The following is a 27,170-nucleotide window of genomic DNA, read 5'->3' on the forward strand; positions in this document are numbered from 1 at the left end:
CACATGCACAAGGTCTGTGGGGAAACTGTAGTAGCATAAACACTCCAATAATAATTCATCACTAAAAGAAAGCAGTTAGTCATCACAATCTTAACCTTCATGATTCTGAGGCTGTCCTAGCCAGAAACACATTCTTTCTAGAGCATCCCTACTGACATCTGACAACACCTTTCTCTCTGCTGGCTGATCCTGCAAACAGACAACCTTTTAAGCTCTTCCTACTAGTCCTTGGAAACTATCCTGATTTCTTTTCAGGCCAGCTATAAGATTCTTAATAGAATTATGGGGCTTTTTTGTACGTATGGGTTTCTTACTGATATTTCCAAGAAAATGCACTGAGCTTGAAAGTCAGACATGGAGCTCCAGAAACCCTACAAAAAGATGAAGACAGCAAGACAGCAGAAGATGTGGAGCTGCTCCTTTGCTCGCCTCCTATTCCCCCCAAATAAACTGTTGCAACAAGGAAGAACCTGGTGTCATACTGGTTGGAAGTGACTGTCTACGAGCAAGTACTGATACTTGGAGCACTGTGAGAACCAACGTAACTTCTCAGAAAACAGGGATTATTGTTATATATAGACTCCTTCAAGATACAGCTAAAGCTGACTGAGATGAGAAAAGGAATGCATTTCAGATGTTATTGGATGCTATTCTTCCACTTCCCAACACCTCTAAATGACGGCCAAATGTGTGGGAAGAATTCAAGAAAACCACAACCTTTTGAAGTTGTCAACATCAGCAGTCATCAGCTAAAAGGAAAGAAAAATTCCTATAAGCACCATGGATCCTACTTCTGGTATGACAAAGTACTGCCATACTGCCAACTTCAAATCACGCACTGATTTGACGACATGTGCAACCAAACATGAAAATCTGTAAAGAAAACATCGAAGTCTGAGTAACTTATCACTCTTAAAAATATCTGATAAAGTTGTTATCTACTTATAATCAGTGCTACATCTGAAAAGTTGAACCCTGGAGTTCAACCCCAACAGAAGTTTTTTAGTTTGGTGGGTGCAGGAGAATAGCCAGAATCCCAGCAACTCAGAAACAGTCTTTTTTTTTTTTTTTTTTTTTTTTTTTCCCTCCAGATTCTGAGGTTTGTCCAATAGTTCTCTGTAGCACTGCTTCAATAAAGAACCTTTAAGCAGATATCCTGTGATCTTCCGCTGTTGATTCTACAAAATCCTCCACCTTTCTACTAACAATTGTACATTACCTTCTCTCTTTGTTGCTGTAAAGAATCCTGCAGCACACCGACCTTGACAGACCAAGCCATGTTAAGCATCTGCTTTCTCCAGGCCTTAGGCATCATCACAGACATATCAACCACAATTATAAATTAGCTGTGATCACTTTAACAAAATTTAAGCCTAGACACAATGCTACTATCAGAGATGCCCAAATCCTCGCCATCATTCAGCTATCATATATATATTCTTACAGCGATGGGTGGGAACTGCTGAATGGCCCTGAAGCAGCTTTGTGCTGCTCCACACTTCTATAAACATAGTTCTAGGAAAAACACTAGAAGACATTGCCAGTACTTGATGTATGAAATTATGTTTGTTTATTTTAAAGTGACCTTTGTGAGGGCATTTTCAAAAACATCTCCTTTCTGCTACACTGAAAGAGTGATCCCAATAACAATCAGAAGATTGTTCTTGCCAATACTGCCAATGCCATGGTGCCAACACCAAATCAGAGTGAAGACAATACAGGCTCAAAGGGAGCCCGAGAAACTGAAAACACACCAATCTGCTGCATGGCTGCTTACACAGACAGAAATACTATGAAGAGACCAGATGGGATCAAATGCCTTCTTCAATTTTTGTCTTTGAAATCTCTCCATCTATGTAGATTTAAGAAATACACTACTGAAGTATGAAGGTGCAAGTTCGAGCACGCTAGACATGCTGTCTTTAAGTATATGTACTGCAGACTGATATTTGTACTGTAAACTAGGGTACATGATCCAGTGATTTCATCCTCCAGCAGCTTCTGCTTCACACATACACTCCTACTACATTCCTAAGGCCATTCCACCCTTCTGTCTACAGCTGCACAGCACCATGGACATGACTCATAAACACCAGTGGAAACAAGTGCAAACTGCTGTGACTAACCACTTAATGACCTGCAGTTCACACAAGAACTGTACTCTTCAGTAATTAAAACTCAAGGAAAGATACATCATACTTTTCTGTGAATTAAATGAAATTTCAACTCAATTCATGCTTGTTCAAAATGCCCCTGCAGAGATGCTACTGCCATTTACTTTCACCACTTCAACCTTCTGCAACCCCTACGCTTGCTCCATTTTAACTATCGCTGCAGAAAAATCTACCCCATTTTTTCTACCTTTTCCAAATCAATTTATACTTCTGCACCACATACAGTACCGGTCTCTACAGCCTGTTCAAAAGCTCAGGCTAGGCATTCCCATTCTTTTTCCTTTGTTTTCCTGTACATTTGAGAGAGGGCCAAAACTCTGTTCTTCAAAACCCTTTTTAAACCTTCTATTCCCAAGACTGTTAAAACATTGTGAAAGTAGTGGCTGGGCAGTAAGACTTGCTCATCCAAAACAGTCACTGTTTCTTCCCTTATATGTGTGCTGTTGTCTGTTGGCCTTCAGCTGACAATTCTTTACAGTCAGTGCTTTAGTTGCTGTAGTTACTCAAAATCCAGCTACACATAATTTGAAGTGCTCAAAATAATTTAACCTTACAAAATTAATATGCACATTCCCAAAAGACTGACAAATGCTCAGCAGAATCACAGACTCCAGCAATTCATCTGAAATTCATGTAAATCTAGGTACAGTTTATTCACCAAGCATGGTTGTCACCCAGCTGGTATGTCTTTCAGGAATGTGTATTTGGACTGAAGCATAGGAAAGTTAATCCTTTGCTTTAGTACTGATTAAGATGATGGTGGGAAGAAGAACTGTTCTCCCTGTCTATTCCCTTATCCCAGTTTAAGAATCTCATTGCATTAAACGTCTCTCTACATTAAGATACTGCAAGCAAGCACTAGGAATATATCCCCCTATGTGACATTTAACTACTCAGTTGCACCAATTTCCTGTTAACTAACACAAATTTATAATCCTGTATTACAACTGATCGCTCATTTCCCCTCCTCACATCCCATCATCAAAACAGTTTGCACTTTGACAAGTTTGCACCAATGAGTTGCAACAAATTCAGAACACAACTCCGAGAACGTGCAACCTTAGCATGTAAAAGTGGCAAAAAATGGGCACGGGAGTACTATTCCTTTATTGAAGCTGTTTAGCCAATGTTAGAGATGCTTGATTTTCCTTTCATGCATGTATGTTTCTGTGCTAAATTAACTGGTTTCTGCGGTAGTAGCTGAAATTCTTTACATGCAGAAGTGCCACGTTATATTACCAGAAGAGACAAGAAAAATCCACTGGCTCTACATTTTTTTCAGCTACAGAACACAGAGACTGAAGAGACTTTTAAGAAAAACAAGTTGTCAAGTGAAACAAAGCAGTTTTGAAGTATTAAGCAGCATAGCAAGGGTATGGAAGAAGAGATGTGAAATGACTATAGCTTCTATAATACTTTCAGAAGCCAGCAGGTATCTCACAACCTATCACACTATCAGACTGTAGCACAGGAGAAATTGCAGTGCAGTTTTGCCTTTTGCTAATAAAGACGTCCTGCTGAAAGGAAGGGGTACAGCTACAAATAGTATTTTCTGTATCAGAAGATGACAGATTAACAGATGCCTTGCAGCATATATACAGTTAGTAAAACTTCCGATATAGAAATGGTCCATCAATTCCAAAAATGCAAGGAGAGTTATCCTAGCACAACAGTGTAGTTATCTCCTCTGATTTGTTGTGTTCTTAAAAAGAAGGCCTCTAAAATGACTGCTGCCCTGATTAAGAGAAGTATTTACTAGAAGTAAGCACCTAAGTGCAGGTGAGAAAATAAGATATTTTAAAATCACAGCTGCCTTTTTGCTATGCACTTTCTACCTGCCTTCATTCAGGGACTGAAAAGAAAATAGTCACTTTCACATTTATCTGCAGGATTGTTGGTTGTTAGCCACAGGTACCGTTGTTATGCCCTGCAGTAATCATGGAAAGTTGCTCTCTATTTCAAACTTAAAAGGGGCAGAAAGGAAAATAAATGGTCACATGCGGACAGGAAGAAAGCTGGGGAAGCAATACAGTACTCTGAACAAGTGAACAGGGTGCTCCAGAATCTTTACAAAAGAGACCAGGAAACTGCAGAGCTAGAGGGAAACTCTGGGTGTGATGGAAGGATCAATCAAGAAACTTGCCACTACATACAGTATCCTCTGTCCAAAGAAGAGATGGCCTGAAAAGATTATGTTTTCAGGAAGTCTCTAAAAAATAACATACGCTCATATTGGTTGGTGCTTTAAGGAATCTGGGCTCAAGTTTACCTGGCAAGTCATTCATTAACAATAAGGTCCTCATGCCACAATTAATTTCAAACAATGACATAACTGTTCCCATCCCATATAGCACTTCTCTTCCTCTGCTCAGAAGCTGAAAGGCTGGGGCTTAATTAATCTCCACTATTAGAGAGATGGTCTCTCTTTCTGAGACATGTTGTACCGTTCCCCTCATCTCCCTCCCCCAAGACCCAACAGGGCAGGTTTTGGTAATTGTCACCTGTAGCCAGGTTTCCAAAATCCCCATAAAAAGCAAGAAGTGAAGCTTTGGTTCTGCAGTTCCATGTCAAGCAAGCAAAGACAGCAGATGTGAGCATCAAATGGGACCAAAGGGGTGAAGTGTTGAGTAGAACTTCACAACAGAAGAATCTGACTCCAACAATGTACAGAAGGGGTGCAAAAGGCAGACGAGCCAAAACAGAAATGACCCCCAAAAGTTAAAGGATAAAAGGATTTGGTACTGAATGTAAGCAGAGAACAACTATTGTTTTCTGCTTATACAACAAAGCATTCCTTCTACCACAAACATCTACCAGCTTTATGGGTAGCTCTGTTTCACCTCTGAGACAGCAGAGGTCAGATGTGCAGGTGCATGTGTAAGCAGGACACATCAAGAGAAAGAATGGGAAATTCTGGGACAAAACCCACGAAGCTTTGGCAACATCTAAGGAATTCTTCTTTTTGAAAAAACATTTATGTGTGCATGTGTATGCAGCCCTAAATTCACCATACTTGCCTTATTAAAAAAAAAAACCACAAACTCACAGTCTGTTTCAGCTTCTTTAGAAAACAAAACTCATACTAAGAGGAAGTTTCAGGCATTGCACCAAACCCATAACTATTTTTATTTTAAAAAGTCTGTGGTTTTATTAAAATTTCCTCCCCACCTTACCCAAAAATTTAAAGGGAACTAAAGGTATTGATCTTCTTCCTGTTAATCTTGCAAGTATTTTCATATCTGAAGAACTACATTGCATTCTATAACACAACAAATAGCATTATTTACTTTTCTCCACACAGAAAACATGCAAAATACTTATTTTACTTGATATATTCAAATCACGATAAAATTTTATTTTTATCTTCATTTTCAAAGTGCACCTAACCACATGCTGTTAAGTGCACACACAGTTTATAAAAGTAACACATATTCAAACTAAAATTATGCAACAAATAACACTTTCCAAATCAACAGTTAGAACAAAACAAATGCTGTCTAAATACCCACCCCACCCCATTCTTAGAACCCAAAGAAAACCAGACTTTGCAGCACCTGGAAAAGCAAAACAGGCTGCAAATTCTGGCAAGGAAGAAGCAAATCCCCGAACAGTGTGCGCCTCACCAAGTACTGCCCTGCCAGCTCTTTTCCCTTACAAAATAACTCAATTCAAGGACTTCAGCAGGTCTCATCTATTGTAGTAATGCCACTAAGAGAAAAGGAAAAGTTTCAGGAACCCAGAACCCAGCCATTGATGGCTTTATACATCAAGACTAACACATTGCTAACTTCCAAATGTACTGCCCTCCAAGGACAAGGTCCTGCCAGAGGACAGAGAGCCTGCTTAAGTTTATGCTGATGAAGTTGCCCTATTAATGTCACGGATACTAGTCACATTTAAAATCGCATATTTTTCCCCCCTGGACAGTTATATAAGATGAGACAAGTATGCAAGTCTCCCCCAAATAAACATGCAGAGCCTTGAAGGGCACAGAACATCCTAAACAACCAGATAAACTAATCTACTACTCTAGAATAACTCCCTGCTGTAGCAATAGAAAGTCCAATGCTAGTTAACAGCACTTTATCTGAAATAATAGGGGGAAAAGCTGACATAGAAAAACAAGAGGAAAAAAAAAAAAAAAAAGGCTGGTGATGATTACTCAAACTAAAAGCCTGAACTCTAGCTAAATATACAGTTGGACACAACTATCATACTTTCAGAACTACAGAAATTAAGTGTATTCTTACCATGTGTATGTAGATACTTCAGGCTAGTCTATAAAATACACTTTAAAGACCATCTGCCACATTTTGATCTTTTGCAACCGAGTTCAGTGAGCACTGGAGGACATTAGAGCTACTGGTTTGCCCATTTCCTCAGTGAAAGAATCAAGCTAACCACAACAAGCTGACTCCCACCACACACCCACCAGATTCAATTTTCCTTTTTTAAGAGCTCTGAACCATGTTAAAAAACTGTTGGATATGAACAGTATGCGTTTTGGCAGAGTAAAAAGAAGCTGTTATGCCTTATCTACCTACAAAAAGCTGCAGTTTGTAGCCACATGGATAAAAACAGACGTAGTGTTGTACCTACAATCACATTCAGGACTTCTAGCATAGCCTGGAATTCACAGGGCTTAAAAATGCAAAATCCAGACAGGAGAAAAAGGAGGAAAGATTAAAATTATAGCTCTGCAGTTACAACTCTGCGCTTCTAAGTATACAGACAGTTAAAAGAAAAGCTTTACAAACTAGGGGGGGGTGGGGGGTGGAATTAATTCTGACCAGCCAGTAGGTCAGAACCTCTCATGAACAGTGATAAAACAAAGTATCCAGGGCATTAGGCATTATATGTGATTTAGAGAAATGCACAAATTATTTTGATTTCAAGTCAGTCTGAACAGTACAGCCCTACTGTTTATCAGTGACTCTTTTTAAAATGTCAGTATAGACAAAGAATGGAATTTGAACAAAAAGTTGTCTTTGCAAGTGTGAACAGATAAAATGGCTACCGGAAAGACAGCTAGTGAAGAGGAATTAAACCAGCATGTATTCACAAACATCCTCTATAACAGGAAACAGTCAGTGTAAATTAACGTCAGCTTTGTTTGAAGGCTTTAATTAGCATGAAAGATCATTTCTGCAAGATGGTGCGCTTCAACACTTCCTAGGGAAAGGCTCAGCAGAAGGAAGATAGTGATTTAATGCAAATGTGCGACCACACAGTTTCTCCTAAAATATCCAAAGCTCACCTCTTTGAAGAGTCCCATACCACACACAAAGAAAAGGACAAAATTAGTTCATCTTTCTTTCCATAAAATGCTATATTTCTTATACACATACTTTTTATTATTATTAAAATTTTTATTATTATTAAAAGAAATTAAATTATCTTTTCTCAAATGTCTGAGTTGGACACACATGAAACACTAAGGGCTGTAAATAGGCATGTTACTCTACAAACTGCATAAAAAATTAGTATCTTTGTAAGAAATTGTATCTAGCTTTGATTTTACTACTGTGCTAGATTATCTGTCCTAAATTTTGTATTAAATCCCTTCAAACCATCATGAAGACAGGAAAAAACCAAACCAAACCAACCAAACAAACAAAACCAAAAAAACCCCCACCAAACCCCCAAAAAACAGTGCAGACTGTGCAAATTTGGATCCTATTTCTGGCCTCTTGACAGTTTACAATTTCACTCCAGAACTATTATTAAACTGAATTTCACTTAATTTGTTACAAAGCCTGTTTGTTTCAACAGGAATACAGGCTGGGTTTTTTCCTATCACTTTGCAGGCAATAAAGGAACTGCCAGTACTGAGAAAGGAGTATCTTTTTCCTTTCCTCCACTGTGCTTTAAGCTGATTATGAAGATCACATCTTTATTAGCCTGATTCTCGAAGAACACAAGGTTGGAACCACCATACCCCTTCCATTACTTCTCTCCCTACAAAACAACTTTGGAACTAATGACCTGTTTGACAGTGAGGTATCAAAAATATATTTCTTTCTCACCACTACAAAAAAATAAGTGGCTAGAGGCAGCAGAGGCAATGACTTCCTCCATGACAACTTGCCAAGAGGAAGACTGTGGCACGAGGTTTAAAATTTATTAGTCAAAGGATCCACATAAGAAGAAACACTGAATACCCTAACCACGGAAAAAGCCTTAATTGATGTTTATTCTATACTAAGCACTGAGGAATACATGCAGTAGCACCCGTGACTATGGAATGGATATTTGTGTGTCTTGCAAAAGTATTAATTTCAACTTAAAACCCCAAATGAAGGAAAAACCTTCAGAATATGTCACGCTTCTCCTTCTTCTTTCCCTGGTATGTGGATTGGCATAGATAGTATATATGCAGCCCCACTGAAATTCAAACAAAACACAAGCCTTGTGTAAGAAACATGTCTTTTGGAATCAGATTCTGTTAGTCTTTATGAAACTGTTAGATTTTTTTTATTAGGAAGTTTAGGAACACAGAATACTATAGGTGTCATTTGCCAGACAATCCAAGAAGCAAAGCAGTTACTTGTTCTGCTATCTTGCAGTCACACTGTCTCATGAAACATACAGCACAGTATCAAAACTGGAATCTACTTTTACTATGGAGTATTTACAGAAGATTCTTTGCAAAAGTCTTTGCTCCATTCCATCTTAACAACTCTCAGAAAGTCCTTGCATCTCTACAATGGGGAAACATTTAAGTATCAGGGTCAGCATCAGACCCACAGAGGTAACTACTGCCTTAACCCAAGACTATATCCAACTGGGTACTGTTGACATCCAACTGAAATACTGTAGAATGTTGATAACGGTCTTTGACAGCTGCCATTACCACTACATTCAAACTTGCTGTGACAGTCCTAATTCTGTACTGCTTTTAGGTCTTGTTTACCTGAGTGATATTTGGCTGCATTTATGAAAAAGCATGAAAATGTCGGAAGTCTGTTAAAGTGGAATGTAAGTCAGGGAGAACCACAACCATCCAAGCACACCAGCAGTTCCAAGTAGAGACCATTCCTTAAGTTAATTCAAGTTCTGGTTTGTGCTTTTAACACCACGAGGCTACGACTCATACCTCTCTGGCTTTTGCTTAGAAGTAGGTATGACAAATCTTCCTGGTAAGGACTGCAGACTTGTGATGTGTTGGTCACAGAAAAATTAAAAGTGAGCTTGACATTTCCAGTATTCCTTTATTTGAAATGAAATATGCCTTGTAAGATCTATAAAGAGTCTAAAATTATGCAAATAATAGCGCTAGCATTGCCTGTGAAAACTAGGAAAGTATTGGACAGCGAGGGAAGAACCACTTACCCTTCCCAAAATGCTAGAATAGAGAAACAAGAATTATTCTACTTCCCTGGAGCAGATACTAGTCAAGATAGCTGCACAAGACTATGAGTATCAGCATAGTGAAATGAAGCATTTGATACAGCAAGTATTCTTTCCCTCCGGAAGAAAAGCAGGAAAAATGTCTGGGCTGACCTCCTTCCTCATGCGCACAAGTGTGAAACTTTAGTATTTAAAAAGAGCTTGGAAATTCTGGGTTTCATGACGACAGCCAGAAGACACAGGGCAAAAAAAACAGTACAGGTTCTATCAACAGATCTGCATTGGAACAATTTTACTTTTAAATAAAGGCATCATAATATAAGGCAAAGCTAATAAAGATGACCCGCAGACCAGGTGTCAAAGAGAAAATCCACTTGTGCTTTATTTGCATTTAATTGTCAACATCAGATAATAAAGAATATTAAGCACAAGCAGCTTTACAGTTTTAAAGGCTGAAATAGAAATTCCCTCTTGAACGTCCTTCACTTTAAAGAGGGAATTCTTATTTTTACCAGTAAAATCAACCTCCAGGCATTTTCAAGAGCTCAGCTGCTTTTAACTTTGGCCATTTAATTATTTCTAAAAGAATCTAAAAATCAGATATAGGCTTTCTCAAGAAAGAAAACTTTTTTCCCCTTGAACTATCACAGGTGTACACTACCACACCAAGCAGAAGAGAACACAATCTTATTGTATTGAAAGTTGACAAAATAATTTCTCCAAGTTTTCAAAAGTGACTATCAGGTTTGAAGAGACTTCTTTTGGGTTTCCCTCCACCCACCCCTGGAACTGCACAAATTAGTTACAAAAGCATCTTCTAATGTTTTAATATGTCAGAATTTTATTTTTCCATGTTAATCCTGAAGATACTAGAAATTTTTTAAAGACATACTATTTCTGTTCAGATAGAATATAGTCCTACAAATAAATTGCCATACATACAACTGCATCTTGGATAGAGAGTATTGCAATTCAGTAGCTGTAATACAAGACAGGACAAAATTTTCTGGAAATCAGAGAAGTTCCATTAGGGAATGCCACAATTCATTATCTTTCTCCTATTCTCCTCACCTTGGCTTATTTTTTTGTTCCAGAAAATTATGTATTGTGTATCTAAGTATTAAAGATTTTATTACTCCTTTTGAATTATTGAAAATGTTATCATGGTTGTATTTTTTAAATTAGAATTTATCAAACAAAGTGACATGCCTGAGTCCAGTACTATTGGATCCATGCGCATGCGAACACTGTAATCCTAATGACTAGTAGTTCTGGCCCACTGACATTAAATACAGCACTTGGGTTGAACAATGCATCATGAAAAAGTGTGATCAATATGTGTGTTCACGCTTTTCATATTTGTGAACAGCATTACATCAATGAAAGACTGATTTACTCCTGAATGAGAATATCCATGCAATGCTATGCTGTTTTGGAAGCCCCTACACTGAAAAAAGATATTACACAGCTTTTTTGATAAGGAACATCGACTTCCCTATACTATTAGTCCCAAGTAATTTCAGCCTGAGTGTAAGCATTAGAACGTGTACCTTGGCATATATGGCAGAATGCTTACCACAGGAAAATAAGGACTCACTCTCTGGAATTTCTTTTAAAATATACTAACGAAAGGTACAATGTCATCCCAAGAAGACTCAAGAAGTAATATAGTTGCTGACTGTCAAATTGGTAGTGACTTCTGCTCTAATACAATTGGCCTGTCAGGTCATGGAGCAGAACATATAAAGATGCATTGCAAAAAAAAAAAAAAAAAAAGAAAACAAGAAAGGAAAAAAAAAAAGGCACAAATTAGAAATTGTTACCACAGCATTCTGTGTGTGTTTTAGCAAAGCAACTGAAAGATCAAACACAAGAACAGCACTTGCTGCTATGGCTCAAAAGACAGCTTCTACGAACAGGCTGCACTAACAATATTGTTTGAACCCCTTATTTCAAAAGCACCGTGTTTTAATTCTGATCAGGCAGAACTTCTTGACATTTTCCTCTCAAGCATTCTCATTGCTTGTGCAAATGTGTTCTTCACAGAACAAGGAAAGTTATCAGTTACAAGTATAAATATACTTAATATGGAAGCTTTGGTCTCCCAAGAAATCAAAACATCTCTCACAAATCTTGTTTAGTAACTGCTCTTGAGAAGAAAGACGTAAGACAAAAACTTCAGTGTACACCACCACATTCTTTTTATGGTAGCAGAATAGCAACCTGGCTGCTTGTGTTCTTTAGAAGTACGCAAATCAAAGCAGCAAATTATATTAAAAAGCCAGTTCATGTAAGGAGGTACACCTCAGAGCTCAGTGACAGAGGAATACTAAACACACTGAGGCCCTTTCGTCTTTTAATGTGAATGGGGTATAGAGAAGAAAAACGTATTATATTATATTCAACTGAGAAGAGAGCTTGGTCCCGTATGCCACAAGCAAAAACCATACAAAAAACAATCTACACACACAATGGCACATAATTAGAACTGTCATTCCCTCACAAGATTTGAGAACAAGAAATCTTATAGCGATGGACACAGCAAGACCATAAATCCTAATGCAGAAGTTGTCATTTTGTTATCTTTTCTCAATCTTTTAAGTCTGTCACCCCAAGCAACCTAACACTCATCTTTGTGCCTTTAACTTACTCGCTGCATTACACTGATTTCTTCTTGTGTTAGCTGGAAATTTTTTCCTATTTTGTAGACCTCAATATCAGAACAATAACAAAAAAAGGACATTTACAAAATTAATTGCTTTTTTGTTAGCAACGCAGTATCAGTGATGATAACAGATTCCCAAAAGAAACACTAGCTACGAGAGCATAATTATTTCTCAAGAGTCATGGATATTATAACCAGGAAGTCAGACGAGAATAATAAACTGGGATAATTTGCCATTAGCTCAGTGTATGTTGGGTTCCACTGAATCGTCAAGAAAAACAGCTCACATGTAGCTCTAGGTTGGAGGCGGATGGAACACCACTCCCCTCCTCTGCACTCCATCTGTATAAGCATGGAATCCAAATCAAAACAAAGTTTGAACAGTTTGACTTCTTGGTTAAAACTGCTCTGTCAGAATGATGCAAGGGGTCATTTCAAAGCAATTCAGGGACTTCTAGAAGATTCTTCTGGGGGAATAGTACATGCAACGCTATACCTCCTAAACAATCAGAGGCAAGACCCTAGTCCTTAAAAATTATTTTTAAAAACTATACAGATGTCAAAAGAAAGCCTACAAATCCAAATAGCTAGATCCCACAGAGAGTGGTATAGAAGGTTATTTTAAACAGGCATGAGTATTTAACAGCTCATATACTGACCTTACTGCAAAAGGAGAATTATTTTCAAGTCTGAGCTATTAAGTTAGTAATTTTTTTTTTTTAAAAAGAAGAAATTCTCAGAATTCCTGATATATATGCATCAGAGATTCACTATTCTCCCCACTTGTTTCACGATGGTTTTTTGTTTGGCTTCTTCCATCAAGACCTAAACTGAGTACTATGGAGAAAAATCAGCCTCTGTTAGAATGCAGAGTTATCACAAACAGCTGCACCTATAATTGGACATTGAGAAGTCCAGAAAAACACATAACAATTCCTATTCAACAAACATAAGTAAATTAAGGTTTTACAAGATACCTGGCATGGAGTTTGTTGCTCTTCCCATTTTGTGAAGGGTACTCTTCTATAACATGCTGGACAAAAGGCGGCTGCTGCCGGTGTGTTCTGGTATATGGCAATGTTCCCATGTGGCTAAACATATCACAAGACCTAGTGGGAATTGTCCCCTTCTTCTTCCTGGGGAGAGTGCCATGGATAGAGATGTCTTGAAAGGAGTCTGAGCGATACTCCGTTGGTGAAGGTTTAGTGGTCAAAAGGTCCATGGAAGAAGCTAATGAGAACTGGTGGTTCGCTGGGCCATTTCTGGAAAGACTTGAACATTTTCCTGCAGCTATCATTTTTGGTTCTGCAAAAACAAAACCAAGATTCATCATAGTGCATCAATCATTGAAGTCCCCACTTTAATGTCAGTTAAATAGCATGACTAACAAAGGCATCAAAAATTGAACTGCATATGTCAAGATGTAGCCTGTATCATAATCCAGTCATGTTGCACCCAACTGCATGTGAAGCACACATTGCATGTTAACTGTTACACGTGTGAAAAGTCACAAAAAACCCCAACTGATCTAGACACACATGCAAGAGCAGGCCCTGAGCAATTCTCCATTTTTATGCACCAAGTTCCTCCTCTTTGCTCCTTCACATCCTCTGAATACTCAGACATCAACTTAGATTCATTAACAAAAAGCAAATTTTTAGGAACATTTTGACAAAAAATAAAAGGCACTCAACAGCTTGGTTTGGAAAATATGCTTCTAAACCCAGTAGCTGGCACAATGTGAGGAAAAAACTCTTTCTGAAGAGTGTCTTGCTCAAGTAATAAATGTAGCACAGAAGTGGTCACGTATTTCTAACAGGCTGTAAACTGAAGGGCTCTACCCAAGAGATAAGGGCAGGAGCAGATTACTGGAATTCTCTTCTTCAGCATGCACTGCCTGCTGGCTCAAATCGTTGTTGACATTAGGGATTTGCATAACTGTCAGTCTCTCGCTCAATCAGTTGTAGCCTGCTGTACAGTAGAGGTTTTTCTGTTATCATTAACAAAAAACCTTCACGAGACAAACACTTCGGGCACATTAACAGATTGCTGTTCTCTTTCTCAAAAAATGCTGCCTTGTGCTTACTTTGCAGTGCTTTATTACAGAAGACAGGCTGCCTTATCCTATCCAGTTATATCAGCCTGCAAAAGCCACTCTATGGAACATACACACAGACTTAAAGGTCAACCAGGCCCACACTATTTAACCTAGGTGGTAGTCAACCAGGTGCTTCCTAAAAAAACTGGAAAAGCCACAGAAGCGGCAGAGACAGATATGGAATCAGAAAGCAGAAGAGCTTTTGGAAATAACAGTTATGGACAGGGAGAATCTGTTCTGATGCTGGTGAAGTTTCATGCTGAAAAACAGGAGTAGCACCCTGAAGGCCCAGCAGCCTGGAAGTCAGCTGCTGACAGCTGCACAGGAATTCCTCTGGGTTTGGGGAATGCACAGGTGTTGCAAGGAAAACAGAGCTGCCTCTACAGTCCTCCTGCTCCTTCCTCCAGCCTCAGTATCACAGGTACTATCGAGTGTTGCTGCACTTGAAGCCATTGTTACCTCTACCCAGAGGTGATCCTAACAGTAACACTAAAGCTGATCGCGAATTTATAAAAGAATTCTGCCATTTCCTCTCAGCTGCACTGCAGAGATGCACAGGCGGGATAGGGTTTCCAGACTTCAACAACAAATCCCTTCCCACTTCTCCCTTATTGAAGGTCCTACAATAAACACTCACCGATCAGAAATGATAAATAATAATTAGCCTCTTTTTTTAATCTTCAGTTTGACAAAGCTCTGTCTGAGATACTATGTACTATAGTAGAAAAGCCTCTGGAAACAACACCTCTGTTCAGAGAGAATGTTTAACTTTGGTCAGGTTTCTTGTTGAAAAGAGTAGAAAAGAGTTAAGAGGTTAACAGGAACTGACATTTTTAGTTAGACAGATCCAAACAGAATTCAAAACCCTAAAGAAAACACACTCACAAAAAATCTCCCAGAAACTATCATATGGGCCCTTGATGTGAAACACTAAATCACCTCTCCATTTATCATGTCATTTGAGGACACAGTTTCTGCTGGCTAGTATTACAAATATTGCATAATTATTTTCAAAATAATAAAAAGTTTTTAAAAAAACCAAACAAACGAAAAAAAAACCTGGGCTAGAGATAGGACGATCGAAAATGCAAACACTTACCACAAAGCTACAACCTCCTATAGCTAAAGTAAACTGATAGAGTTTGTTTCCAGTAAATTCAGATTTATTATTAGAGAGTATCTCAAACAATAGGGGAAAGAAAAGCTTCTTAGGATTCACACAACCATTTGAAAACACATCTTTATGTATTTACTGTAAGGAGGCAACAAACACCATTTATAGAGTCTGAAAAACTGGAGGCTAGCTTGCTCATATTGCACAAACATGTTGTTATTCTCCTTCTGGGGTCTGCTGAGATTCTGTACTTAATAATTCAACTTTCTTATTGGCTTCTAAAAAACACCTCCTAACCTCTGAATTCTGACTATTTAAATTCAGGTTATCCAGCCAGAAGAGATTTTTCTTAGGTTTTCCTGCAAGATTATCACCCTGAAATGAAACACATGGTATTTCATGCAAATGGGTATCAAAACCAGGCAGTTACCACTACAACCAATGAAAGCTTCAGTTGAATAGCTGACACCAGATGAGTCCACGATAAGCTTACAATAACAGTAAACAGTCAACCACTTTATGTTTGAGGATCCATAAAGAAAGCTGAGAACTCCCTCTCCTAACCAAATCACAGGAAAGTTATAGCAATCCAGTAGGTTTCCACTCCAACAGTTTGAAAATTCTCAACAAATATACGATACTCTGAAATACAGCATTTCCCATTTAACCTCCCCTCCTAAGAAGCCCTTCTTAAGAAAGAAAACCAAACACCCTGAGTTATGTCCTAATCATTGCATCTTTTAAGTCACCTTCAGTAACATCCCATGGTTTACAAATTCCATACCCAATCCTCAAATTCACACCTGAGTTTTGAGGAATCAAGTTAGAGTTCCAAAGTTACTATGAAACACCTACATTAAGGAACTTGCAAGACACTTAGCCACAATTACGTGTGTACAGAAGCTTTGATAATATTTCAATCCTCCCTGCAAAACCCCTCAAAAAAAAAAACACACCACCACCCAAAAACCAGAACCCCAAACCAACAGATCTGCTAACTTCTATCCATAAATTTACTTGCTTGCCTATGTGCTGCTGCACTATGTATTCTTCATAAATGTAAACCAAGAACTACAATAATTAGCACAGTAAAAGTCCTGCCAAACTATCCAAACATTTTTTTCATATCACATGTAAACACTGCAAGGAGGGAGCCTCTTCAGCTGAAGACCCTGGAATGTCTCAAATACTTCAGCATATGATTCAAAGAATGTTTTACTTTACTAGATATAGAAAACCTGAAAATTTTACTCCCTAAGAGACAGCGTGCTTTGAACATCTGCCATCATGCAATCAATAACGGAAATGGTAGAAATTATAACGATAGCCCAAAAGGAACTGAAATTTAATTGTGCGTATTCCTATTTGTCAAAATGCAGCATCTAACAAAACAGAGTGTTTTGGAAGTCATACAAGTTTCCCCTAACCAGATAAAAACAAGATTGACTCATGCTGATAAAATGTTAAAAATGCTAGGTGAGTTTTGATTTGTATATAGAGTAGCATTTCTCTTTCTTCAGTCTGTACTTTGGGAAGGTATATGGGAATGGAATTGGCAGAAGTCAGGCTGTGACTTCAGAGAACTGGAGGCCATGAAAGGTTTCCAGGTAACTTCTGACACATTCAAGTTTTTTGTTATGAATGAGGGCAAGGGAAATCTTTAAAATCAATGTGGCATTTAGGAAAACAGTATGAGATCGGATGTAGAATAAAATAGGTATCTGGCGGGCAAGACCAAACATGTACCAAGCTCTAATCCAACAGGGTGTCATCTCTTCATGTCATTGCTCTAAACAAAAAAGAACCATATGAACAATGAAAAAAATAACCTTTGCTTCCCCAAAACAAATACAAAATATCCTTCTACTCATGCCCTCTTGTCTTTGGTTTACAAATACAAACTTTCTGGCTCAGTTTGTCTTATGAAAACCTTCTGATGTTCACACAGTCTGAAGGAGTGTTCTGATGGTTCATTCAAGCCAGTACAGCTGCAAGAATAAGCGCCCCTTCCATACCACAATATAAGGTAACTAGTGGCAGTGGCTGCTACTTTGTTGTTTCTATACATTGGAGGAGGGGGAGGGAAAAGGAAATCTCCAGCTCAGTCTCAAGAGATTCACAAATAGCATAACAAACAGTCCAAGGCTGTATACGCTCATGTTAATAGAAACCTCATAAAAGGAAACAGAAAAGCCATTTCAGAATTCCAAATCGGACTGTCAAGCTACCTCAAAACTCTTGAGTTATATCTAAACCACTTTTGGACATTAAAAGATTCACTCTTCTCTCAAAGTCTTATTGATCTGCAGTCTGGTGATTCTCCCTGTTAGATCAAAGTCTCTGAAGTTTACACCTGGTCTTAATATATCGCCAATGGTACAATACTTCACTCCAAGTCTTACCGTGTCTTTATCATTATATATGCTACGAGGCGAAGAGAGCTTGAACATGGTTTTAATGCAGCGAACTGAAGAACAACTGCCTTATGTCCTCAGGTCTTTCCAAGACTGAGTCTTTTTGTGAAAACCCTACTTACTTTTGACACAGCAAATCTTCTCACAACCTCCTCCCACTCACCTGCCCTCCCTCCCTCAAAACCAGTAACAATAAATTACCATGAGTGGGAGACACACTGTCTTCTCCCTGCTAGATTACTTGGCACATTTACATCCACCATGCAGATGCCCAGGGCAAATAATTGAAGCAATCAGCCTTAATTGTGATGAAAGTCAAGTTCAGGACAAAAAACCAGATCAATTTCCTCAAGATTTGTTTTTTGTGTAGTAAGAAAATAAGTTAGGGAAACAGAAAAAGCATGACTGAAAAGCCACTAAAGTTAACATTTCGTAGGAAGAAATACAGTTAAAACTACAGCCACTATAAACTCAAGGTAGAATTCATGTTAACTGTTTCCGTAGAAGCAACATAGGCTTCTTCATTAGCATAACAAAAACCAGAGGATTCTTGCTCCCAAAATGGCTTAGACGCACTTTCTGCAACCTGTGTTCTCTGCTTTTTTGCTTTTTTTTTTAACAAGATAAATTGATGCAGTAGCTGCTAGAGCAAACAGGTCACAGGACTTTGAAAAGACTGTTAAGGTTCAAGAACCTACAGCCTGTTATGATACAGAGAAATAGACTGAGAAAGCACACGCAACAGTTCAAAGGCTCTGAGCTACTATCAGAAAAAAACATGAGTCTGTCAAACATCAAAAAAACCCCACAAGACTATGGCCAGGTCAGTGCTTCCAAAGGGGCCTGAAGTGCTATCACAACGTTCGTGCTCTCGTTCCCCTTAATGTGTGTCATACAATTTCAACTCTCCATACATCCTTGCACTGTAATCTGGAAATCTATTTTAAATGTTATTCTTAACTATTATTCTCAGGCAACAGAAAACACACAGGCCAGGATAATTATCTTTGAAATTTCTCTGTTTCAAAGTCAGAGAAACAGATAACCCCCCAAAAAACCTCTTTGTGAGTTTTCACATGTAGAATGCCTTGGTATCTATAAAAAATGCCAGGAAAAAGTGATCACTGAAAAGGATTCAATAATAAGCAGAGATCTCTTTGGCTGGCCTATACTATGAAATTATCTCAGAAACTTCAGTGCCCAATCAGTTAGCTCAGTAATCCTGAAAGGAATGAAGCCTTGACTTGAAATAAACACTCTCTCCCCATTCTGCTGGCAGAAATAAAGGACTTCACCGAAGTTACAGTCAAATCTAAGCGGTTTTCAGCTAATACAAGCTTTTGTTCCTCCCCTAGTATAGGAAGTAATTTATTATTTTGCCTGCTCCTCTGTTCCCACGATGTTACTGAAAAAAAAAGAAAAACCACAAAACAACGCACTCCAACTGAAAACGAGCTATTTAAAAAAACCTTTTCAGCAGTAAGTATGCACTTATTTTAAACGATCAAGTGATTTACGGAAATTGCAAATCTGGACAGACAGAAGTGCTTTTTAAATACAACCCTCTAACTGACAAGAGAAAAAAAAAAAAAAAAAAAGACACAGCACTTCCTTTCTCTCTGCTCAGTGAAGTATCTCGAGTATACCGGCGTTTTATACTCGAAGAGCATTTAGCAGATTCCAGGGCATCCGTTCCCACAAAGCCCAAGCAGGGAGCAGCCGCCGCCGCCGCCCCGCAGCAGCAGCCGGGCCCGTCCCGCTCCGCTCCCCGGCCGGCGGCGGCAGGCAGGGGCGCTCACACACCGCCCGCCGTGCGCTCCCTGCCCCGCAGTTACCGGTCCGATCACCGCTCTTGCTTTCCAGGCTTCCCGGGGATTAGCCGGAGGTTTTGTCCCGGTCGAGCTCCGGCAGCGAGTCGCGTCCCGGTCCCTCCGGGCGGCGGAGCTCCGCGGGGCCGGGGGGCGCGGGGGAATGGGGCGGCCGGAGGCCGAGGCCGGCCGCGCACCACCAGCAGCCCGGAGCCCTTCCAGTGGGTGCACTGGGGCGTTCCCGGGGGAGCCCGGGGTACGGCCGTGCCGCGGCAGGAGCGGGCGCGCACGCCTGCAGCAGCCTGCCCTCCAGGAGAGCAGCTGGCGATGGCTAACCAGGGGTGACTCAGCCGGAGCCTTCCAGGAGCGCCTTATCGCCCGCCCGCGCCGCGGAAGGCACGACCCGGCTCGGTGACTCCCGAACGAGCGCGACTGCCGGGCGCCACTCACCTGGCGCGGCCGGCCCCGCACCCCGCCCCGCACCCCGCGCTGCGTGCGGCGGCTCCGGCAGCGCCGCGGCCCCGGGCGCTCTGGGCGGCCCCGCAGCGCCGCGCCCCACGGCCGCCAGCCACACCCCGCGGGCCGGCCGCGCCGAACCCCGCCGGGCAGGCCCGCTCCCGGCAGCGACCCCTCGCCGCCCTTCCCCATGGATGCGAGAGTGCCAAATCAGCATTGCAGCAACAACGAGGCTTCCCACATCCCCCGTTCGCGGGCAGCGCCGCGCACTTCACGCACACGGTTCCTTCCCTTGCCTGAAGTTATCTGTGCAACAGGTTGGCGGGATAAAACGCATTTGCTAAAACAAAGGGTCAAATAACTGTAAAGGGCCGAGAGCTGTCGGCAGAACAGATGGCTAGCTAACCGCCCCTTGCAAAGTACACCCTCTGAAACAATCGGGTAATTAAAGGCAGAACACGCACCCTAAGGAATTACCTCGGCCCCCCTCAGCCGTCCCACCGCCGCAGCCGAAGGGCTTCTGCTTACACAGAAACCAGGGCGCGCTCAGTTGACTTCTGAAGCACCGTCTAGATCAAATTCTTCTGCAACACTGTCTTTGTTTCTTTCCTGTTGGCTCAGTCTTTCAGGCTGCCTGGCCAACATTTCTCCGGTTTTGCCACGGTTATTCCAGTTGTGCAAAGCAATTTTGATAACATGGTTCTTTCCCTCTTACCAGAATTCGTGCCAACATTCTGCAAACCTCTTCACAGCTATCCCATTGGCATTAGCTTCCCAGCAACAAATACTTCTCTGCCTAACCAAACATGTAATTGATTTTGACATTAAATATTTTACCCCTAGTAGCTGCACGGTGGTTCTGTTTTCAGAGATCCTCTTTGTGCCCTATTTTTCATTTCACGCTAATGTTCAATCCTCTCACTCTTTCTCCATTTTAACTAGAACTCACTTTAATATGCTTCTTCCGATATGTCTGCTTCAGAGCCCGACTAATATGATGTTGCTGAAGTTGTACTCCTAAACTATCTAAATGATAAATGTCATTAAGGAGCAGATTATTAATTTCCCAGGACCTCTATGTATTATCAAACCAACCACCAAAAATAAACTATGGTATTCTCACTCTAAAGAAGTTAAGCTATATCCAATGGCAACAACAGCAGGATTAAAATTCCACATGGTGACTAACCATAGTGACATCTCTGGGCACTGGGTAGAACTAGGACATCTACCTCTTTGTAGTTCAGATTTTTAGGCATTGTCCAGAACGTGGAATTTTACTATCTGAACTATCTAAAATACATTACAGCAAAAAGCCCACCTTTTTAAAATGAAGCAATTAAAGACAGAAAGAGCACTGGACCTCCTCTTGGAGCAGTCTAGAGCTTAAAAGGCATTTAGCTCATCAAGTCAAGATTCCTTAGCCATCATCTGTGTTGCAGATGTAGGTATTGGGAAACTTCTCAGAAGTGTCTTGGAGTTTTCATAGATAGGAGTAGAATCTTTGCACAAAACTCTCGAGATGAAGTTTAGCATAAAAGAAGAGAGACAAAAAAATAAAGGCAGAGAGCACTCAAACATGCAGTAAGGGAAGGAGACAGAAGATTAAAAAATCAAATTTATCTAATATACTGAGGTCAAGGAAGCTCATGGTGGCATTTCTGACTGCTGCTCTTCCCATAGCAATCCCACTTTGGTTCCTGCAGGCATGAGCAGCAGGAAAGCATTACCACTGCTGCTATCGCCACGTACCTTTTATAACAACTTCCAAACTGGGAAAGTTGAGGTAAATGTGAAAGAACAATTTCAGAAAGGATTCATTCATTAAGACATAAATCACCACTTGTGGCATGCTGATGGACACAAACTTCTACACTTACATAAATTTCTCCCGCCAGATTACAGAAAATTGTAACATCACACGGACACTGAAAAGAACCTTGAAGTTGAGATCTGAATTCAAACTAATTTGACACAAAATGAAGCCTGAACACACAACAAAACTCACTCCAATCTTTCATCATTTTTTCCCCCAAATGCAATCACATTTCAGCTACTGATGAACTAGGAAAGCTAGCAGATCTTCAGTGGCTGATGGCACTCTGCTTTTGTCATTGCCAGTTGTGCAAAACCACGTTAAGTATTGAGGACAGAGAGGTACCTGAAATGTTTCAGAGTGACAGATGCTAGACCTTCACTGCCACAAGCAACAATCTATGGAAATTTCCCATAGGATATTTCAGGCACAATCCTTCTTCAAAGTACACCTGGGGAAGGGAGGGGATGAGCAAGGGGAGGAGAAAGAAACCAAAACCCAGCAGACTAACCCCATCTTGGACACCAAAATGACTCACTTATATGTCCTGTGCAAGAAAAAATGGAATTATGGTGAAAATACAGAAAGAGGAATTGAGATACTTGGATTACACTTCGAGTTCTAGCATTCTGACCCACTTACTTCCTCCATGACCTACACTTACATTTTTGTAACATACATCAGAGTGGTAGATACTTTTCACAGGAAAGACCGTACAGTCCTTCATCAGCTTATCAAGTGGAAGATGCTACAGAAGTGCATACTATTTTTTTTCTTCATTGCATAAAGGAAAATACCTTGCTACTCTATCTAAACCACACATTCCACAGATCAGGCAGAAGACATCTAAAATCATATAAAAAAACCATCGGATCGGTTAGCACCTAAGACAGTCTCTATTGGCTGATTCTAAAAACTCGGGGAAAATTTCAGGCACTGTAATTACATAGGAAGTCATGTCACACTTCATTGTCATGTTTTTTGAATAAGAACCAGAAAAGGAGTAGTAATTTCCTTAGTAACGTGACTGCACGCTAAGTAATGGGACTGGTAGCTGGGCAGTCCTGCATAAACTGTGATTACTCTTGCATGAGTCATTACATCCTTCTCCTAAGAGTTTTATACTCTCCTCAGATGAAATTGAAAATTGGTCTTTGTCTTCACACATGAGAATCTGCACAACCCATCCTTGTACACACTTGATGCAAAGCTGTTAAAAGAGAATTTGCCTGCAAGCTACAAGAATGAAGAATTTGCAGGACTGCCCACAGTACCTACATTAGCTGTGAGTTACTAGAGCTAGATTAGCTTCCTCCTTGCAAAATTTTTTGTTGCTTTCATATTTTGTATCTACTTTGGAAATGGGTTTACTGAGGTGTGGGATGAAGTCTTGTAAGCACCTGTGCCCTGAAGCAAACACAGCACCTCTGTCAAGCCTCCCTGTCAGCATTCCACCTTCAACTGCCACACCTCTCAGCCATCTGTTTATCTATACGGCATCACGCTGTCTGTGTATCGCCCGCCACAGAAATGTTAGTGGTGAAGTGCTGTCCTTTGTGACATCAGCCTAGGGGAGGGTGAGAAACCAGCAGCGTGCTGGTCGTCCGTCACTGGCCATCATCACACACTGCTGTGGCCTTCTACAGTCACCCCTGACTTCTGCTTTCTGAAGGAAGGGAGTATGTACAGGTGCATCCTTCCACCTAGTGCAAAGACACCTACACAAGCAGCTGTCTAATCAGATGAGTGAGGAGGAATGTAACTGGGTCCTAGGTCCCAAGACCTGTGATGCTGTAGGTCGCGTACCTTAATCACACCAAGAGCTGGGTATTTGCCAGTTCTTCAGGGACCATTTTCAAAATGTGCCTGGCTTATGGTAACAAGAGAGGTGATGGAACAAAACAAGAGAATTCACTGGAACTTTTCAGTTTGACCTTAAACCATCAGAAATCCAGTCTTCCTAAAATAACTGGGAGAAAAAACATCTACTCTAAAAGCACTGCTGTGCAGCTGCAGTGACAAAATGCAGAAGCAAGTACACAAGATGAAGACATGGTATGCACGGATTGCTCACACAGCAGTTCTTGTAGATTCCCTGATAAACAAAAGTCAAAGCAAATTTCTACTGTAGACTTGTCTTAGAAGAGAAAGGACACAAACAAAATGCTGCATTCCCTCAACTCCCACAGATGCCACATAGAAAAAATAATGATCAGCGTAATTATTGGCTAGAAAATAAAATTTCTTTGCTGGTAATTTTCAAATTAATCAAAGACATATCAGGTCAAATTAGAATGACAACACAAAGTAAAAAATGCTCCAGTAATTGAAACCTGACAATATTTAGTCTGAAAACTATAAGCTATAGCAATTGTGCTTCCTAAGGTCCCTCCTGGCTGCCAACTGAAATGGACAAGTCTAGTCAGCAGCTACCCAGACCTCCGTAAGGAACCTCCTACCAACGTTCAGTCTTGCTACTTGGTCTGTCTTGGGTCTGGGAGACACAAGGTGTTTCAGAAATGCCCAAAGAACTATCTGTTACAAGTTAGAATCAAGAAACCTCACGATCCCTAGCCTCAAAAAAGTTTGCAAGTGCAAATGTCCCGCAGCTGATCACCCCGGAAATTATGCCGCAGTAAAGCAGGAGAATTTGAGGAATTATATAAACCTTAGATCATTCAGTGACAAACTGGAGCATGAACGTGCTCTGGCTTGCTGGAGCTTCTGGCTACAGCACATTTAATTTTTGCAGACCTGGAAGAGTACAAACCAGGTACATATAATACCAGATGTCTGATTTTCACTTATTACTGGCTAAAAACTACGGTTCTGACGAATCAGTGTTTTCCAATAGGAAGTGGTTACTGTTAAACTACTCTAATCTGCAGCTCACTGTTGTCTTAAGTCAGAAAGAAACTGAAACTGGAAGAATTTGAAAAAAAATTTCACTGTAGTATCAGAAGTTCTCAGTGCTACAGAATTCCATGTATTTTGAGTCACCTAGTATTAGCCACTGCTAGAACCAAAAAAAACTCTAAGTGCAGCGCTTCTCAGATATAGTACAAGAAAACTTGAGTATGATGTTTAACAGAAACCAATTAGTAATTACAAAAAAAAAGTTAAAATAAATTATTCCACATATTCTGTGACAATAACATATTGTGTTCCTACCCCCATCTTCAATTTGATATTGAAAATCACGTCAAGCAACTTGTGCTGACATAGATCAGACAGACCTGTTTGAAATACATGGGTGAAACTGCACTAAAACCAGTTTTCTTCTATTGACTAGTTCATTCCAGACAGTAAATTGGAACACAACACCAGAAAGAAACTGGACAAGGTTTTATGGGTTCCATTCTACCAGGGGGCCTATTTTCCTCTCTTTGCTTCTAAGCAGTGGAAGAACTGTTACTATGGAGCTAAGATTTCCTTTTAAGTGTCTATTTTTCCATGCTTCTGTAAGAAGTCTCAAATACAAGAGAATTAACAGCCTCTCTTTGCATGTGACAGATATTGGGGGGGATGTTCATTTAGAGCATAACTGAGGTACAGACAAAGATAAACAGAAGGCCAGAAAGCAGCAATAAACAAATTTGGAACTTTCAACAAATTAAATGGCACAGTCAGAAGCGTATGTTTACATTTACATTTACAACATTGTTACATTTGTAGCAGCATCTACATTTTTGTCCTCCTCAAACAGAAATGACAAAGACCTACAAGTCCTTGTATCTCACAGTGAGAGCAAAATAGACCACACAGGCAGCAATACCACCTCTAACTGTCACGCACAAAAAAGCATTCAAAGCAGCCTTCTCTCCATCTATTGGCAAAGCTACCAGAATACTTTAGCACTAGTTTGGAATCTGCCAGGTTGACACTACATACCACTGCTCCAGAGCACTCTGTTTCTAATGTTTCAAAGAGAACCCAAAAAAACCAGAACGAGTAAAAAGGCTTTATCTGAGAGCGACAAAGGCAAGACACTTGAGTTTGACAAGGCTAAACCAGGCGTGACTTTATGTTAATTATTTTGGCCACCTAAAAAACACATGCGGGAGTCCCTCAGTTATTTTATACCTTCTTTGAAGGCGGCCTTGTCTCTATTCATATTGTTCCAAGCACAAGCAATGACCTGTACTGCTTGCTCATCTTCCTTCTTAATAGCACACATCTTGGGTCTTCTATATAATGAATGACAATGAATGACCCACATGGCAAGAAAGCACTTCATATTTAACTTTACGCTACTGCAGCAGGGTAAAAAATACTACAGATGCAGAAACAGTTATTTAAGAATTTAAATGCAAAATCTCTTTTCCCCACCAAAAGCAGGAAGTTATGGAATATTAATTTCATTTAGTCTAATTCAGATTTTGCATATTATTTTGTGTTCACCCACAATAAACTGTATCAATGTATATATTTTATTTAAATCCATTAAGGCTAGCTTTCTTTGTATGACAGGTAAAATTATAAAAGATCTAAATATATATCCTATTAAAACTGCAATCTCTCTGTATAAGAAAACCCATACAAGACAAAAAGGAAAGATTCTTTAAACTTTTAGCCCATCAAAGGAAAACACTCTAAGATGTTAATGAAAACATATTAATCCATAAAATACTACTAATCAGAATTCAGCTCAGTAAGAGAAGGTACCAGAAAAAAAAAAAGTTCTAGCTCTTAGAACACGTCATAAGTAAAACTTCTTGTCACTTAGCTTTCTATTTACCTTTCCAGTCATAACAATGTGTGGAAAGGTGCATCATGAATACTTACAAATGTACACAGACATTTTAATAGTCAAATGATACAAAGCTTTCCAAAACAATTCTATATTTAAATCCATGGTTATAAAGGGACCAAGAAATATCTTCCATGGCTGGCCATATCCAAGGTATTTTTTTATTATATCGAATTCTATATTTGCGTTTATATATTTACATTACCCACTCTATACGTAACATTTCTACTGCACTGAAGGAGCTGGTCATATCATGGTGGGATTCCTCAACGCATTTGTAGCAAGATTTATTCTTCCACTATAGCTCATAAGAAATCATAGTAAAATCCCACTCCTAAAACTGTAGCACAGTATTGTAACACAATCAAATATCACTCTGTCCCAAACCCACAGAGCACCAAACCCTGCCTCAGTTGTATTAGAGGATACTGGGAAAACGACACGTCCTTCCTGGAGTACTGCTCTAAGTACCGAGCTACAGCTTTCAGGATGTCTGTCTTGAGCTGCTGACTGTTACAGACAGCA

At 39.9% G+C, this 27,170-nt stretch overlaps 1 protein-coding gene across 6 annotated transcripts in view; it reads right to left on the minus strand.

Annotated features, from left to right (window-relative positions):
* The window catches only part of BCAR3 (BCAR3 adaptor protein, NSP family member), a 115,444-nt gene that overhangs the window by 41,324 nt on the left and 46,950 nt on the right, over positions 1 to 27,170 (minus strand). For 4 of the 6 annotated variants that reach the window (XM_037403848.1, XM_037403847.1, XM_037403850.1 and 1 more), the window contains one exon: positions 13,167 to 13,494. In XM_037403848.1, coding sequence (XP_037259745.1) covers positions 13,167 to 13,494 — 328 coding nt within the window. The other 2 variants (XM_037403852.1, XM_037403851.1) reach the window with 2 other exon arrangements.

This window comes from Falco rusticolus, chromosome 11, assembly GCF_015220075.1.
Source record: "Falco rusticolus isolate bFalRus1 chromosome 11, bFalRus1.pri, whole genome shotgun sequence".
NCBI lineage: Eukaryota > Metazoa > Chordata > Aves > Falconiformes > Falconidae > Falco > Falco rusticolus.